The 15,064-nt window shown below is 41.5% G+C and overlaps 4 protein-coding genes across 4 annotated transcripts; 3 read left to right on the top strand and 1 right to left on the bottom strand.

Annotated features, from left to right (window-relative positions):
- Nucleotides 1-554: 554 nt before the first annotated feature.
- On the bottom strand, nt 555-1,481 carry Smp_186170 (hypothetical protein; the record flags this gene model as incomplete). Its single annotated transcript, XM_018790770.1, has 1 exon — nt 555-1,481. The coding sequence occupies one exon, from the start codon at nt 1,479-1,481 to the stop codon at nt 555-557; it is 927 nt and encodes a 308-aa protein (XP_018646008.1).
- A 519-nt stretch (nt 1,482-2,000) lies between these two features.
- Smp_112480 (hypothetical protein) lies at nt 2,001-2,279 on the top strand (the record flags this gene model as incomplete). The annotated part of the gene is made up of 1 exon (XM_018790771.1): nt 2,001-2,279. One exon carries the CDS (start codon nt 2,001-2,003, stop codon nt 2,277-2,279), a length of 279 nt encoding a protein of 92 aa, XP_018646009.1.
- Nucleotides 2,280-2,808: 529 nt separating this feature from the next.
- Smp_110480 (hypothetical protein) lies at nt 2,809-3,075 on the top strand (the record flags this gene model as incomplete). The annotated part of the gene is made up of 1 exon (XM_018790772.1): nt 2,809-3,075. A coding segment is annotated over one exon (267 nt), but the record flags the coding sequence as incomplete, so codon positions are not given.
- Nucleotides 3,076-7,278: 4,203 nt separating this feature from the next.
- Nucleotides 7,279-11,427, top strand: Smp_195120 (KRAB-A domain-containing protein; the record flags this gene model as incomplete). Its single annotated transcript, XM_018790773.1, has 2 exons — nt 7,279-9,979; nt 10,043-11,427. 2 exons carry the CDS (start codon nt 7,279-7,281, stop codon nt 11,425-11,427), a joined length of 4,086 nt encoding a protein of 1,361 aa, XP_018646011.1.
- Nucleotides 11,428-15,064: the final 3,637 nt, after the last annotated feature.

Raw genomic sequence — 15,064 nt, forward strand, 5'->3', positions numbered from 1 at the left:
CCATGTGCAATGGGGATGCCCATGGACTATTCGATGGTCGAATTATCCCTAGGTCCATCATGTGGTCGAATTCGTTTTTAGCTAACCTAAGCTTCTCGGGAGCGAGTCTTCGGGCTTTCGAAAATACAGGTGGTCCTGTAGTCGAGATGTGATGTGTAACATTGCTGGTTACACAAGGTAATTTCGATTGCGATTGGCATATCCCGGGGTATTTGTCGAGTACTGCTTGGTACAAGGGGTCTATGGTGTGCTTAATCGTGACTGGGGATAACCTGCAACCAGAACAAGGAGTTACGCAAACGGATAACTTAGTGTTTCCGTCTATTAACCTTCGTGCGCGTGTGTCGATGAGTAGATTGTGGTGTTGTAACAGGTCTATACCAATGATTGGCATAGAGACATCTGCAACCACGAAAATCCAGTGTATGGGTTTGCGTAAACCCACGTTAAGGTAGACGTACCTTTTACCGTAAGTAGCGATCGGCTTTCCGTTTGCCGCCTGTAAACTTAAAACAGACTCGCGAAGTCTGTCGTCGAGATTTGCTGGAAGAACGCTAACTTCTGCGCCAGTGTCGACGAGGTAGCGAACTTTCGTAGTCACATCCGTGACATATGAGAGACGGCTGTGTTCGCCGGCTACGGTTGCCGTTAACGCGTGCCGGCTGGGAAGTTTCCCGAAATCTTATTCGTGTCAGTCGATTTGAAGTCGGATAATTGCAAGGTTTCCTGCAATTTCTGGAAAACTTACCGTACTGGTTATGATACCAGCACCAGTCGGGATTGTCTGTCTCTCGTGGTCGAGAGCCAGATCGCTTACGTGAGGCGCTTCTACGCGGGGTTTTTGACCGACTACGGTCATTGCGAACTCTAAGATATCGTGTAAGCGTGTGACATAGTTCGGCCATGTCAGTCGAGGTCGATTGGGGTTTTTCTTTGATAGTAAAAACCTCGGCCTTAGAAAATTTGGTGATTTCCAAGATTCGATCGGCAGATGCAGCTAGTTCATCTATGGCATTGTTTTGAAATGAAACAAGCACTGCCTGCACCTGTTGAGGGAGTTTAGACAAGAAAAGTTGTCGAAATAGGCCATCATCGAAAGTTCGTTGGCCGATGACTTCTCTCATTCTAAGCAACATGTCCGTCGCAGAACCATGTTGTAAGTCGATATTGTTAAGGAGTTGGTCTAACCGTTGTCGATCAGTTAGGTCTCCTCGTTTTAAAATCGATAGCTTAAGCGATTCGTAAGGTTCGGAAACATCACTAGTAAACATACTAGGTGTTACGTACCTGTTAAACTCGCGCGGTAACGCCTTAACTACCGCGAGGAAACGTGTGCGCGAGTCCGTGATTCCGTGCATGCAAAAATCGGCTTCTGCATAGCAGGACCAGGACTCGATATTGTCGGGCCAAAATGGCGTTAACTGAATCGAAATAGGGGGAATAGACTTTAACTTAAAGACCTTGGGTGAGTGTTCCGTCATAGTAATATAGCTAACGAAAAATGTCTAATTAAAATATATCCGAGAAAAAAAATTCGCGAAAAAAGGTATATCACAATATATAAAATTCAAATAAAGAATAATAATATTCCAAAATGGAACAGACTCACAGTATATTGACTTTGACTTGGTGTACCAGATCACGTCGGTCTCACCAATGATGATGCAACGGATATTCTAGTTTTACAACTGGATACCAGTAGCACCTTCTATGTTCGATCGTTCCCAGTCAGATAGAAATCAGAAGTCAGACGAGAAGAGGCAGGAAAGATATATTTGATTCGTTACCAATATATCGAGGACCTTTTCTATAAGCTGGCTAATGAAACGTAGGAGCTGTGTCCCACGCTGTGTTGAAACGTGATCTGGTGCGGATGCATGACCGAAAGCCTTCAGCTAAACAAGTCCACTTAAACAACGTGGTCAGCATCCAATGTCGAACACTTAATGAGCTATTGATTTTGGGGAATTATTTACAGCTACAGTATCAAGTCACTAGTTATGACAGCCAGTTTACCTAAGATAGAGGTTATGAGATTTGATGGAAGTCCTTTGAAATTTTGGACGTTCATAAAGGGATTCAAGGCTAACATTGCCGACAGAGTAGAGGATGATACTCAGAAATTAATGTACCTGATACATTATTGTGAAGGCGCAGCTAAGGACGCTATCGAGCACTGTGTTTTATTACCAGAAAGAGAAGGTTATACCAAAGCTATTAGCATTTTACACGAACAGTTTGGCAAACCACATGACATAGTAGAAGCGTTCTTAACATAATTGTTAAATGGAACGCCACTAAATCAAGACGATGTATCGGGACTACGGAAATTAACAAGACTCATGACTAACTGTAAGATAGCCTTGACACAGATGGGCAGAAATGCCGATCTGAATTGAACAACCGGTCCGCTTCTATTAGAGCTACGATCCATACATGGTCGAGTAAAGGAAAAGTTCATTGTGTAATTTGCTGTGATACCCACGAAGTCGTATCTTGCCCACAACTGCTAGCAGTAAGACACAACGAAAGGCTAGAATTACTGAAGAAGTTTAAACTTTGCTTTAATTGCTTAAAACCCAATCATCGAGCAAAAGACTGTCGGCAATCCGTGTTGTGTGAAATTGATGGCTGCAAGCGACGTCATCATAGAATTCTTCACAACGCAGAACCTGATGCTAAACAAACATGCTGTAATTCTACTTATTCTGCTGGAACGTATTTAGGATTGTGCCAGTCAGGTTACATGGTCCCACAGGACATGTGGATACCTATGCATTATTGGATAATGGCTCAGACTCGACACTAATGCTTAGTGATGTGGCAAAGCAGGTAGGAATTTCAGGTACAGTGACAAGATTGAACATATCTTCTGCAATTGGAGCGTCATCTCAGAACTCTGAACTTATTAATTTCGAAATCGAATCTTTAGACAAGACTAATCGAATCAAAATCGAAGGTGCATATGCTATAAACAACCTACCTATTAAAAGGGCAGAAATCCCACCAACGGACTTCCAAGAAAGATGGAAACACTTGAAAGGTGTACAGCTACCCACCATAGCTTGTGACAAGGTTGGTTTGTTACTTGGTGTTGACGTTCCAGAGGCCCACTGGGTTATCGATCAGCGTATCGGGAAACCTAAACAACCCTACGCATCACTAACTATGTTAGGATGGGCTTTATTTGGACCGACAGGTCAACTTGATAAAACTTCAGCCTTCATAAACTGTTTAGAAGCAAAAGGTTCCGTCGAGGAGGCTATTCTCAAATTAGTTGAACATGAATTTTCTGAAAATAAGTACTCTGATAAAGTTGCCATGTCCCTATGTGATAAGACCATTATGGAAATTACTGACAAACAAACAGTATTGCTTGATGGACATTATCAAGTGCCGATGCCCTGGAAAGTGGATTGGAACTCACTTCCAAGGAGTAGATGTAGTTTCATCATAAGCAAGTCTAGAATAGCACCCCTGAAATTTGTCAGTGTTTCTCGTCTTGAACTACAAGCCTCAGTACTGGCAGTGAAGTTGATGAGGCAAATAGTAGAAGAAATAAAGCTAAAGGACATGACTGAAATCTACTTCTGGACTGATTTTATAATAGAATTAAATTACATACTTAATACGACGTCACGTTTCAAGTATGTAGCATCATCCATCAATCCTGCTGATCTAGCTTCCAGAGGAATGTGTAAGTATGACCCTAACCGTATTAAAGCTTGGCCTTCAGGTCGCGAGTTCCTAACGACTGAGAAAGATAAGTGGCCTGAGTATAGACGAGAAGAAATATTAAAACTCCCAGTCAAGCTAGAGTTAAAGAACGCCACAACCTTGGACACCATAACTACAGTTTTTCCCCTTGATAAATTTATATCCCATTTTTCGTCATGGATTAAACTCAAACAAGGCACAGCTTGGCTCATCAGATTCAAATGTCACCTCTACAATAAAACGATCGTAAGGGGACCCTTTACGCCTAACGCATTGGATAATGCCGAGACTTATTAAAATACATAAAAGCGCAAGACTTTGAGGAAATTAGACAATGGATTAAACGACACAAGCATTCTGATAACATCCTGTCCAAAATTCATGTTATTGATAAGTTACGTCCAATCTTGGTTGACAACCTGATTCGCGTAGGAGGACGTTTGAACTATAGTGATCTCCCGTTAGAGCAAAAACATCCGATTATTCTACCTAGCAAACACCCTATAATGGAGCTTATCATTCGTCACCACCATCAAGCTGACGGACACATGGGGGTGTACTACACACTAGCCTCCTTGCGCAAAGGGTTTTGGATCTTAAAGGGAACTACTGCAATTAAGAGGATCATACAAAAATGTATAGGCTGCTGTATTAGATCAGCCAGGCCGATGTCACAACTGATGGGAGACTTGCCACCTACGCGGATAACAACCGACTTCCGTTCGCAACGACAGGAGTAGACTATTTAGACTCAATCATGATTAAGGAGGGACGCAAACCTCGAAAGTGTTACGGATGACTGAACAGTAGAGGATAGAGAGACTCTTCAGAGTGACTGTGTCTAGAGTAAATTGTACCATTGTCACCTCTGAATGTTTTTACGTTAGTCCTCAATCAGCGAAAGTAAGGAAAGACATGCTGTCTTTGGGGGGCAGTGTTAAGTTTGTCTTACATTGTTCCTAATCGCTCTCCTTCCACTTCTTTGTTTATTGTTTTATACTACTTATTCATATTCAGTAAGCCCCCAAAAGCCCTGGTACGGCCGAGAGTGGGGAGAGTCTACTCTCCCTCTCGAAATGCTCGCACATGGCCAGCGAATATATAGCCTCTGCCAGGGAAGTCCTACTCACTGCCTTCTCGTGGCCTCGTGGCGGGGGTGTTGTTTACGAAAAGCGAATGTCCGGCGCTTTTTGTTAAGTCGGATACATTGGCATGGATTGTCCTGGAGATTAACTGCCTTTAGTATCGAGTTTCTTACAGTTTTAATGGCAACTTTGTCAGGTATATTATATATAACCACATTATTTCGAGAGATTATTCGCTTGGTGACTTCACTAGCTATCAAGTCAATAACGGATTCTACTTTGATCCTGTCTTCGAATTCAGAAGTAACTATATCCTTGGACAACAGTAGTCGAAGGGGTGACAGTGTCTTTAGTTCAAATTTAAGATCATCATGCTTTAATAAAGAGCCCGCAAGTGACTCCACTTAATTGCTTAAAGACAGAGGCTAATTCGCTCTTAATAAGATCGATACCATCTGTTCGTGAGTTAGAACTCATTATTAAGTTAGACATGGAGTCATCCAGCAACATGTGTGGAATAAGTCCACTCCCACTATTATCTGGTGCAACAGGAGTTGCAGAGCATGGGGTATAGGTAAGACCAGAGTTGTTAATATCTGAAGAAATAGGACTTTTTCAAGCTCGTTTTTGTGTCAGTCAAACCACTTTTCTTCAAGGGTTAACTGAATGTTATTATTGATTTTTAAACTGTGGTTTAACGATATATAAGGACTTTGTAATAAATACCGTGTGATCGTAACGCAAACTCCAAACGTACCGCAATAGTTCCTTAGCTTTATGTAGTGAGGATACAGACATATCTTCAAGATAACGATAACTGAACTCATTTGATACTAGATGAGTGATAATTACAGTGTTTATGCATATCTGATGCAAGGCCATCTATGAGTACACATGAAAACTGTTTGTTTAAACTTCAATTAAAGAGTGGTTTGTATTAGATATCGGAACGTTCTGAACTATGGTTTAAGCGCTTTGTGGCGTTAAAAGAATCAATGAATTTTTCGCAACCGCAAATGAAATTATTTTCATGCATGGGTTCAATTCAGTTGATAAGACAATGTTTGTCAGACAAGCTGCCTATTATCCGTGGTCACACATGACCTGAAAAATGAGAGAACTGATCAATTTTGTTTGTCCCTTCGACATATACATACATAAACACATATTTGTAATATCAGAAACATTCCGAAAGAGTGATCTATTACTGTGAAGTTCCGTCCATAACTCGTATTAAACTACAATTCACATTCTGTCAACATGACCTTTTTCACATGTTTGATAGCATTTGAAATGGATTGGAGTGAATCTATTTTTGCTGCAAAACTAACGATTCTTCATAAAAAACTTTAATGATTGTCTGGAAGACCAAGACAAACTGCAGTTGTAAATGGTTCAGTGTTGACTCAAAAGTATGTAAGCTATGAAAAGCTGGAATTCAATGTACAAAGCAGGAATCTTATCTCACGAAAACAATTGATGTATGCAACCACCAAATCTTGATTCAAAGAATGCGGAACGAGTGTGATGTCGGTGAAGATAACTGTGGTTTAGATCATTCTTAAGACAAAGCTTGAAGGAAACCATTGACCCTATTCTACACATATCAACAAAAAGATCATAGTAGAAAACCTAATCAGTCTTGATGACACCTTTTTAACCATAGTTTGTCAATCATCATTTACTAACGAAATATGGAAGTGTTTAACTAGGTATTGATAAAATGTTTCGACAGATCACTCTATCAAATTTAGCATTCACACGGAACTCATAGTTGACTACAATGATCACAATATCACTTATGTGCACTACTATTTATCTACGAGTTATTATGAGCCTCTCTAATCTTGTCGAATTCTTTACATTGAAGACTATTACATCGACTATTTAGTTATGAATGAGTGCATAAGTGTCTGTGACAATTCATATACAGATATTAGGTATATCATCGATCGAGATCTTAAGATTTAGCAGTTTTTTACTAAATGTCAAACATTTATCAGGTGTTCTTCTGCTTCCTTCCACTTCTTTGTTTATTGTTTTATACTACTTATTCATATTCAGTAAGAAGTTGTATACTTAACAATTTTCACATTTACATTGTAACGCAAGTTGTACTGTAACATTCGGAAACGTTCCCATATACTTATAATGTTTATTGTACTTATCATTGTATTTGTCATTGTAATTACTGTACTTTAATTACTGTAACGGTTATCCACAGTTGCGGATTTGTTTAAACACAACAGTTTCCATATTGTTTGCTCTTGGTTCGAGTTTCGATTGTTCATATGTAAACTGACTCTTCCCGCTGTACCCTCGCGCACCGCGCTTTTTGATTTTGAAATAAATAGGCTTGTGATTCCCACTGTGTTCTCTCTTGGTGTGAAGTCCTCGTTTAACATTGTGTGCTGTGCTGTTTTTCAGATCTGTACTGCTGTTCTCTAACTGCTGATTCCACGTGTTACAAGTGGTGATGGAGGTGTTCACTAAAAAACGCGATGAAAACCTGAACGAACCGCCGGTGATTCCAGTCAAGCCAACTACTGGCTCAGCTCCCCGTCAACCGCCACTCCTGGAAAACTCGTCAGACTATACAGTGTGGAAGTTCAAAGTTGTAGCATATCTTCGTAAAGTTCCAGCTTCGGAACAATTCGATTATCTGGTGTCCTACCTCAGTGACGAAGCTACCAAAAGAGCTATAGTTAACGGGTTTGCGGCGGACAATACTCTCGCTCAGAACTGGAAGATTCTCGATGATTGTTTTTCGACGCCGGTGGATCCCCAACAAGCAGCCATCCGATTTTTGTCACGACATCAAACACCCGGCGAGAATCCAATGGATTATTTTAATTCTTTGCAACAGATGGCTGTGCAAGCGTTTCCTTGTCTTGATGCCACTGGAAGAGATGAATTGATCAAGTCTCGGTTCGTGGAAGGGTTACTATCCAGTTCCTTGAAGGAACACTGCTTACTAAACCCTCCAACAGACATAAATTCCTTAAAAAGAGTTACATTCCGGTTCATGGCAGCCGAGCAGCTTAAAAGCCCACTTGACATGCACCAGCCAACTGCGATGGCAGTAATGCAGCCCACAAAAGCGAGTCGCCCACTGAACCCTCAACGCATATCTAACGTTACCCGGTCTTCCCACTGGAACAGCAGTCGAAGACAGTTCAATCCCACTGAGAAGAAGTGGAGACCAACGAATAGTTATCATGGTCGTCAATCCGAATGCCCGTACTGTCGAAGGTTTAGCAAAAACGCAAAGAAATGTGGTCATAATCGTTTTGGTAACACAAGTAAGCCGTACATTTTCCATTTATCTTCTTATGCTAACCATGTGCGTCCCATCACCATTAAGGCTAGAGTACAGGGTATCGATATCGAAGTTTTATTAGACACCGGAGCGTCAGTATCCCTAATTAAGAGCGAGTTTTTAGGAAGGCTTAATCGTAAAGTCCAACAGACGCGACACCCATCCACATTACTCACAGCTAGCGGAGACCCATTGAAAGTGAACTCTAAGGTATGGTTGGACCTAATGATAGATAGACATTCGTTCCGTCATGGGTTTTTAGTTTGTCCGACTTTGACTTGGGATATGATACTCGGAGTCGACTTCATGTTAGAACATAAAGCTTGTATATTTATGGACAGCTTGGAAGCTAAATTTGGAGAGACTAAAATACGCTTGCACCATACTAACACGCCATTTAAAGTTGTGTCATATGTGGGAATCTCAGACCTGGTGCGACAAGTAAACGACAAACGAACACTAAAAGAGAAAGATCGACATGCAACGATTGCCGTGCTTCAACAGTTTAGTTCGGTATTCGAAGAGAGTATTTCCGGCAATCGCACGAGTACGGTGCAACACACCATTTGCACGGGGGACCACAGACCACTTAGGCAACCGCCTCGTAGAGTGCCAGTACACTATCAACCACAACTGGATACGATGATAAAGGATATGCTTGACAAGAATATTATAGTACCGTCATCATCCCCCTGGGCATCACCTATCGTCCTGGTTAAAAAGAAAGATTCCTCTTTGCGTCTCTGCATAGACTATCGACGCCTTAACGCTATAACTAAGCGTGACTCTTTTCCTCTTCCGAGAATCGATGCTATATTAGACGCTTTGAGTGGCGCATGTTGGTTTTCAACGTTAGACCTAGCATCAGGGTACTGGCAAGTGGAAGTCAGACCACAAGATAGAAAGAAAACCGCATTTGTAGTGCCCAATGGGTTGTACGAATTCCAAGTAATGCCTTTCGGTCTAACGAATGCCCCAGCTACCTTCCAAAGATTAATGCAAACAGTTTTACAAGATATAGTACCTCATAAATGTTTGATTTATCTCGATGACATTATTGTGTATGGTAGCACACCCGAGCAACATAATGCTAATCTGAAAGCAGTTCTCCATCGCCTTCAACAATACAACCTAAAAGTAAAACCGTCCAAATGCCGTCTGCTGCAGAAAGAAGTAGTTTTCTTAGGACATCGTATCACTGCAGATGGAGTAGGCACCGATAAAGAAAAGACACGTGTCATTGTTAATTGGCCACAGCCCAAATCACCTGAAGACGTTCGTAGCTTTCTTGGCCTAGCTTCTTACTACAGACGCTTTGTCCGTGATTTTGCATCGTTAGCAGCACCCTTACACCGTTTGACGCACAAAGGACGAAAATTTTTATGGACTACAGAATGTCAACAGGCGTTCGATGTTTTGAAGACACGACTGAGCTCTCCACCTATATTAGCCGTTCCGGATACCTCAGTAAGCGGGGGAGAATTTATACTTGATACGGACGCCAGTTCCTCCGCTATTGGAGCAGTCCTATCACAAGTGGCCCCAGATGGGCAAGAAAGAGTTATTGCGTACGCTAGCCGTCGACTGGATAAGAGCGAAACAAGATATTCGACAACGCGTCGAGAGATGTTAGCATTAGTAAAATTCTTACAACACTTCCGCCATTATTTACTAGGTAAACCTTTCCGTGTACGCACAGACCACCGTGCATTACAATGGCTCCGCTCCTTCCGCGAACCAGAAGGACAAGTGGCACGCTGGCAAGAACGATTACAAGAGTTCGATTTCACATGCGAGTACCGACCTGGAAGCCGACATACAAACGCAGACGCTCTTTCCCGCATACCTCAAACCGCAGGTACTGTTAATGCAGTTCTTAGCACAGCCGTAGAGATCGATTGGCCTTCCCTGCAAGCAGCAGACCCAGACATGCAGATTATATATCAAAGACAGTTGCAGGGAAACCATAAACCATCCATGAAAGAGTTAAAGGATCAATCATTAACAACTCGCCGTATTTGCACTAAATGGAGTAATCTAAAATTATATGGTGACACGTTGTTCTTAATTAACGAAGCGAGACAACCTCTATTGGTAGTACCACGGATAAAAGTCGAGAGCATTGTGGAGCAGGTGCACCGCGAACTAGGTCATGCAGGAGAACGAAGAACGGAATACGCGGTCCGCCAGCGCTTTTGGTGGCCATCCATGCATGAAGATGTAGTGCAAATTTGCAAAAATTGTAACACGTGCTACCGTTTCAAATCGCCTCGACAGACATCTCGTGCACCGTTAACTCCCATGGTGACCACAGGACCACATCAGCGGGTGGGCATAGATATTATGGGACCATTAACAACAACAAAGAAAGGGAATCGCTACATACTGGTTATGGTAGATTACTTTACTAAATGGTGCGAAGCAGTACCCCTTCCCCAGCAAGACGCTCTTACGGTCGCCCGAGCTTTCATCGATCATTGGGTTTCCCGTTATGGCGCTCCCTTCTCACTTCATTCTGATCAAGGTCCAGCCTTTGAAAGTCGCCTCATCGCCGAGATATGCCAGCTTTTGGGAATCAGGAAGACACGAACCACTGCGTATCACCCAGAAGGTAACGGGCTTGTAGAAAGAACAAACAGAAGTATTAAAGCCATATTGCAAGCGTTTGTGAGCAGATCGTCGCAGGAGTTATGGGATGATGTCCTTCCTCAGTGCCTTTTAGCATATCGTACATCCGTACATGGCTCCACCGGGTTTTCACCCGCTATTTTATTATTTGGACATGAATTACGTCTACCAGTGGAAATACAGACGCCCCTGCTGCCCTGCGAAGAACAAGAGCATGTACCGTACATACGTACTCTCCGTAACCGCCTGGCTGATGCATACCGCTTGGTCAGCAGCAATTTGCGCAAAGCTAGTGAACATCAAAAGGACTTGTACGATCGTCGGGTGCACGGACCAGTGTATAAGGTCGGTGATCGCGTTTGGCTACGTCGCCCCATGGCATCGTCAGGGAGTTGCAGTAAATTTCACCAGCCATGGCAAGGCCCCTTTGAAATCGTCCTCATCCGATCCCCCACTACGTTCGTATTACGTAACTTGCAACGACCCCAGGATGACGTGATGATTGTACACTATAACCAAATAAAACCAGATAAGATGACAGTCTCCTCGGATACTCAGTTCGCCAATCCACCGCCTGCCACTACGTTTTATGAGGTACCATCAGAAGGAGGGACAGCATATCCATGTCCGAGACCAGGCACTGAGGACAGTGCCTATTTAAGAGAGGGGGCGGTGTAACGGAGTTGAAATTGCTATGTATGATATACTAATGCATTCTATTTTCTTTCTGTTGCAGGGCGACTAAACATAAACTCTTTGGAGGAAGAAGAACAAGCCCTATGTACACTAACCTTACAGGATGACTCATAAGACTACTTTGTAAACTGACTCTTCCCGCTGTACCCTCGCGCACCGCGCTTTTTGATTTTGAAATAAAGAGGCTTGTGATTCCCACTGTGTTCTCTCTTGGTGTGAAGTCCTCGTTTAACATTGTGTGCTGTGCTGTTTTTCAGATCTGTACTGCTGTTCTCTAACTGCTGATTCCACGTGTTACACACCCTCATAGATTACCATCTCACGCCCAGACTAGAAATATCTGCTGAATGTCTCACAACTTGTTTATCATTATCGCTAACACATTATCAGCTTACTCCTTTCTCTATTCTAATCATCCCCATTTACTGGTCACTTTCATATTCCGGCCAACTCGCAATATTAAGACAATCAATCAACTAATTTGTTTAATTTCTGAAGCAGTTATCTCCTCCTAATATTAGAATTTTCACTCCTCCAAGTTTCCCAATATCATAAACCATCCGCCTAACTGATGATGCAAAAGCTCCTGATATCTGGAATCCATACTGGTGCGCGACAATTGCATCGATTAACGTATCAAAATGTACAAACGAACAACTGTCAAAGTGGTCGATGTCTAGTTCTGAGGTACTTTAATGCACCTATGGTAGACTGGAAAAATCTGAGGACCGAGTCATCAGAAAACTTCTTTCAGCAGGAACTAGTTGATAAATTTATCACATGTGCCCAGGTGCAACATGTGAAAGAAGCGACTAGGTAAGACCCAGACTCTGAATCATCCTTAAAAGATCTCATATTGACCCATTGTGAGGATGATGTCACGAACCTTGGTTACATGCCACCCTCAGGTGAAAGTGCAGTTCTAACCTTTGACTTCCATATAGTTATCAAAAACGAGCAGGTATCAGCTCGACCCAGACCTAACATCTGAAAAGCTAGTGTACAAGATTTTATACACTCAGCATCGTCAGTAGATTGAACAATAGAGCAAGAGTCCACGATTGGAACAGCTTGTCATGTATTTTGAAATTTATACCTAAAGGTTACTGCATTCCACATCCCTTGGAAAACACTGTGGGGGCCGAGAAACTCTCCACCATGGTTCAGTAGGGAGGTTCGTACCCTCCTCTGTAGGCGGAGAACAATGTGGGACAGATTCAGGTTACTGGCGTCTGATGAAGCGAAGACTCAATATCGAGAACCTCGGAATAGCTGCCCCTCGACCCAACGTAAGTCTAGAAAGTTGGATGAAGAAAAAATTGTTAAGGAATCTATAGAATGCCGTAAACGCTTATACTCGCATATAAACAAAAGGAATAAAACAAGCGGAAATATTATAACACTTTAGAGAGACAGTATTGCGTCATTATTAGTAGAGGACAACTTTGGTAAAGCTCAAGTATTCTCAAACTAATTTAATCATATATACCGTGGACACGCCCTTCCCGTGTTTCCATACAGAGCCCCCACAGTCACTGGACACTAGATAACTCAATGTCTTTGGTCGGCCTAATAATATTGACATGGGCATACCTATGGGTCCCGATGAACTACATTCCAGGTTACTATATGAATTAGCTAACTTCGTTGCGAACCCCTTAAGTATATGCTTTAATCTATTTGTAACCCAGGGTCCTTCACCAAAAGACTGGAAGAACGCCGTATTTTCAAAGATGGTGCGAAACATGATGCTGAGAATTACTGACCCGTTAGCTCAACTAGAAAGGCTGTTAAAATTTTAGGAAAGATTATTCGGAAGGATCTGCTTATACACCTCGATGGGAACCGGATACTTTCAGACAAGCAGCATGTTTTCAGAATAGGTTATTCCTGTATCACTAACCCGTTAGTGGTTCGTGAAAGTTGGTTCGCTCTCAAAGACCAAAAGATACCTATATATGTAGAGTACATTGACTTTAGTAAAGTTTTCGACATAGTTCCTCACAACTGACTGTTATATAAGTTAAGAAATATCGGGTTCGGAAGCAATCTATATTCATGTCGATGCTAAACATTTTTTGACTTTGTATACCGTATCCGTGCGTCCTTAACTTGAGTACTGCATACAAGTGGCTCGCCCCTGTTTAAAAAGAGACGTAGAGTCCTTGGTAAAGGTTCAGAGAACAGCAACTAAGCTGATTCTCGGAATAGCGAAGCTGCGGTATGATGCTCGACTGGCTAAGCTAGACCTATTCCTGTTATCATATCGAAGAACTAGAGGTGACTTGATTACAGTCTACAAATTACTAAGTGATGAATTTGCACCCGATATGTCCTCATTTCTCTCATATTACTAAACAGAGAATTTACGGGGATACTTCAAAAAAGTTCACAAGTCCAGAACATACAACTTGTCAGCTGACTATCGACTTTCCCATCGAATCGTCAACGGGTGTAATTCATTACCTCAGCGCGTGGTTGAGGCTCCATCCATCGACTCCTCAAAAAGAAAGTTGGATCAACTGAGAAACCATCATTACCAGGACTAACACAGGCCATCAAGCCCCATATCCTTTCGTAACTGAAACTGACTAAAATTAGTGTAGTGGAGTGTCCAGACTTTCGTCTATTATGCACCACTGAAATCTTTGAGGCGTACAGAATCAGAAAAAACGAGGGCAAATAAATCAATCGTTTTATACAGATTCGTTACAAGCATATTAAATGTATTGCATATTGGATACTGTACATTGGATTTTGAGATTAGATGTTATGCCAACAGCATTTGAACATTTTTGAATAAAGTGGTTTCAAGTACTGTAAGTTTCTTTATTTATTTCTTTTCGACTAATCAAATTCCAACTTATCATTATTTGGTTTTTTTGTCAGGAACTTACACCTATCTGAGATTACTACGTCTTGAAATGTTTACCACGAGTATTTCCTATAATGGCGTCTTCTATTGGGAATGGATTTACGACCTATGACAGTGATTGTTTCTATTTTGTAACCATATTCGTGAAACAATTTACATAATATGAAAATTCGAGGTTTTTACATCTTGTTTCTCTAGCGATTTCGACAACATTCAGTGGCGTCCTAAATATCATGCACGGTATCTGATGCAAAAAAATAAATAGTGACAAATCTTGAGAAAAGACAGACAATATTACTTAAGCAACGCTAATGTTAATTAGGATGATATCGTAAGCAAGAGTCACTTTTCTTGCACAAGGTAAGGAAATAATGAGACCTTTAACACAAATAACTAATGTGAGGTGAAAAGTATCTGTATTCGCGCTTTTTCAGCATTCAATAAGTACTGTTGTCATTGTTTGACATCTGAAAAAGCAAAACGTTCGCAGTTTATGGACGAAATCATCATTCCATACGAAATCGAAAGAGTAGACAGTATACCAAAGTGATTTACCCATAAAAAATTAAAAATATCCCTAGGTTGAACGTTCATGTGATAAGTACTACATCATTTAAAGTCCTCATCGTCTTATCCGTTCTAAAATGCAACAAATAGCAATGGTTATGGTGAGATCTTATGTGAAACTCTTGATAATTATGTACTTAAAGATGAGGTAAAATTCACAGTAATGTGAACATTTTC

This window comes from Schistosoma mansoni, assembly GCF_000237925.1.
Source record: "Schistosoma mansoni, WGS project CABG00000000 data, supercontig 0037, strain Puerto Rico, whole genome shotgun sequence".
Taxonomy (NCBI): domain Eukaryota; kingdom Metazoa; phylum Platyhelminthes; class Trematoda; order Strigeidida; family Schistosomatidae; genus Schistosoma; species Schistosoma mansoni.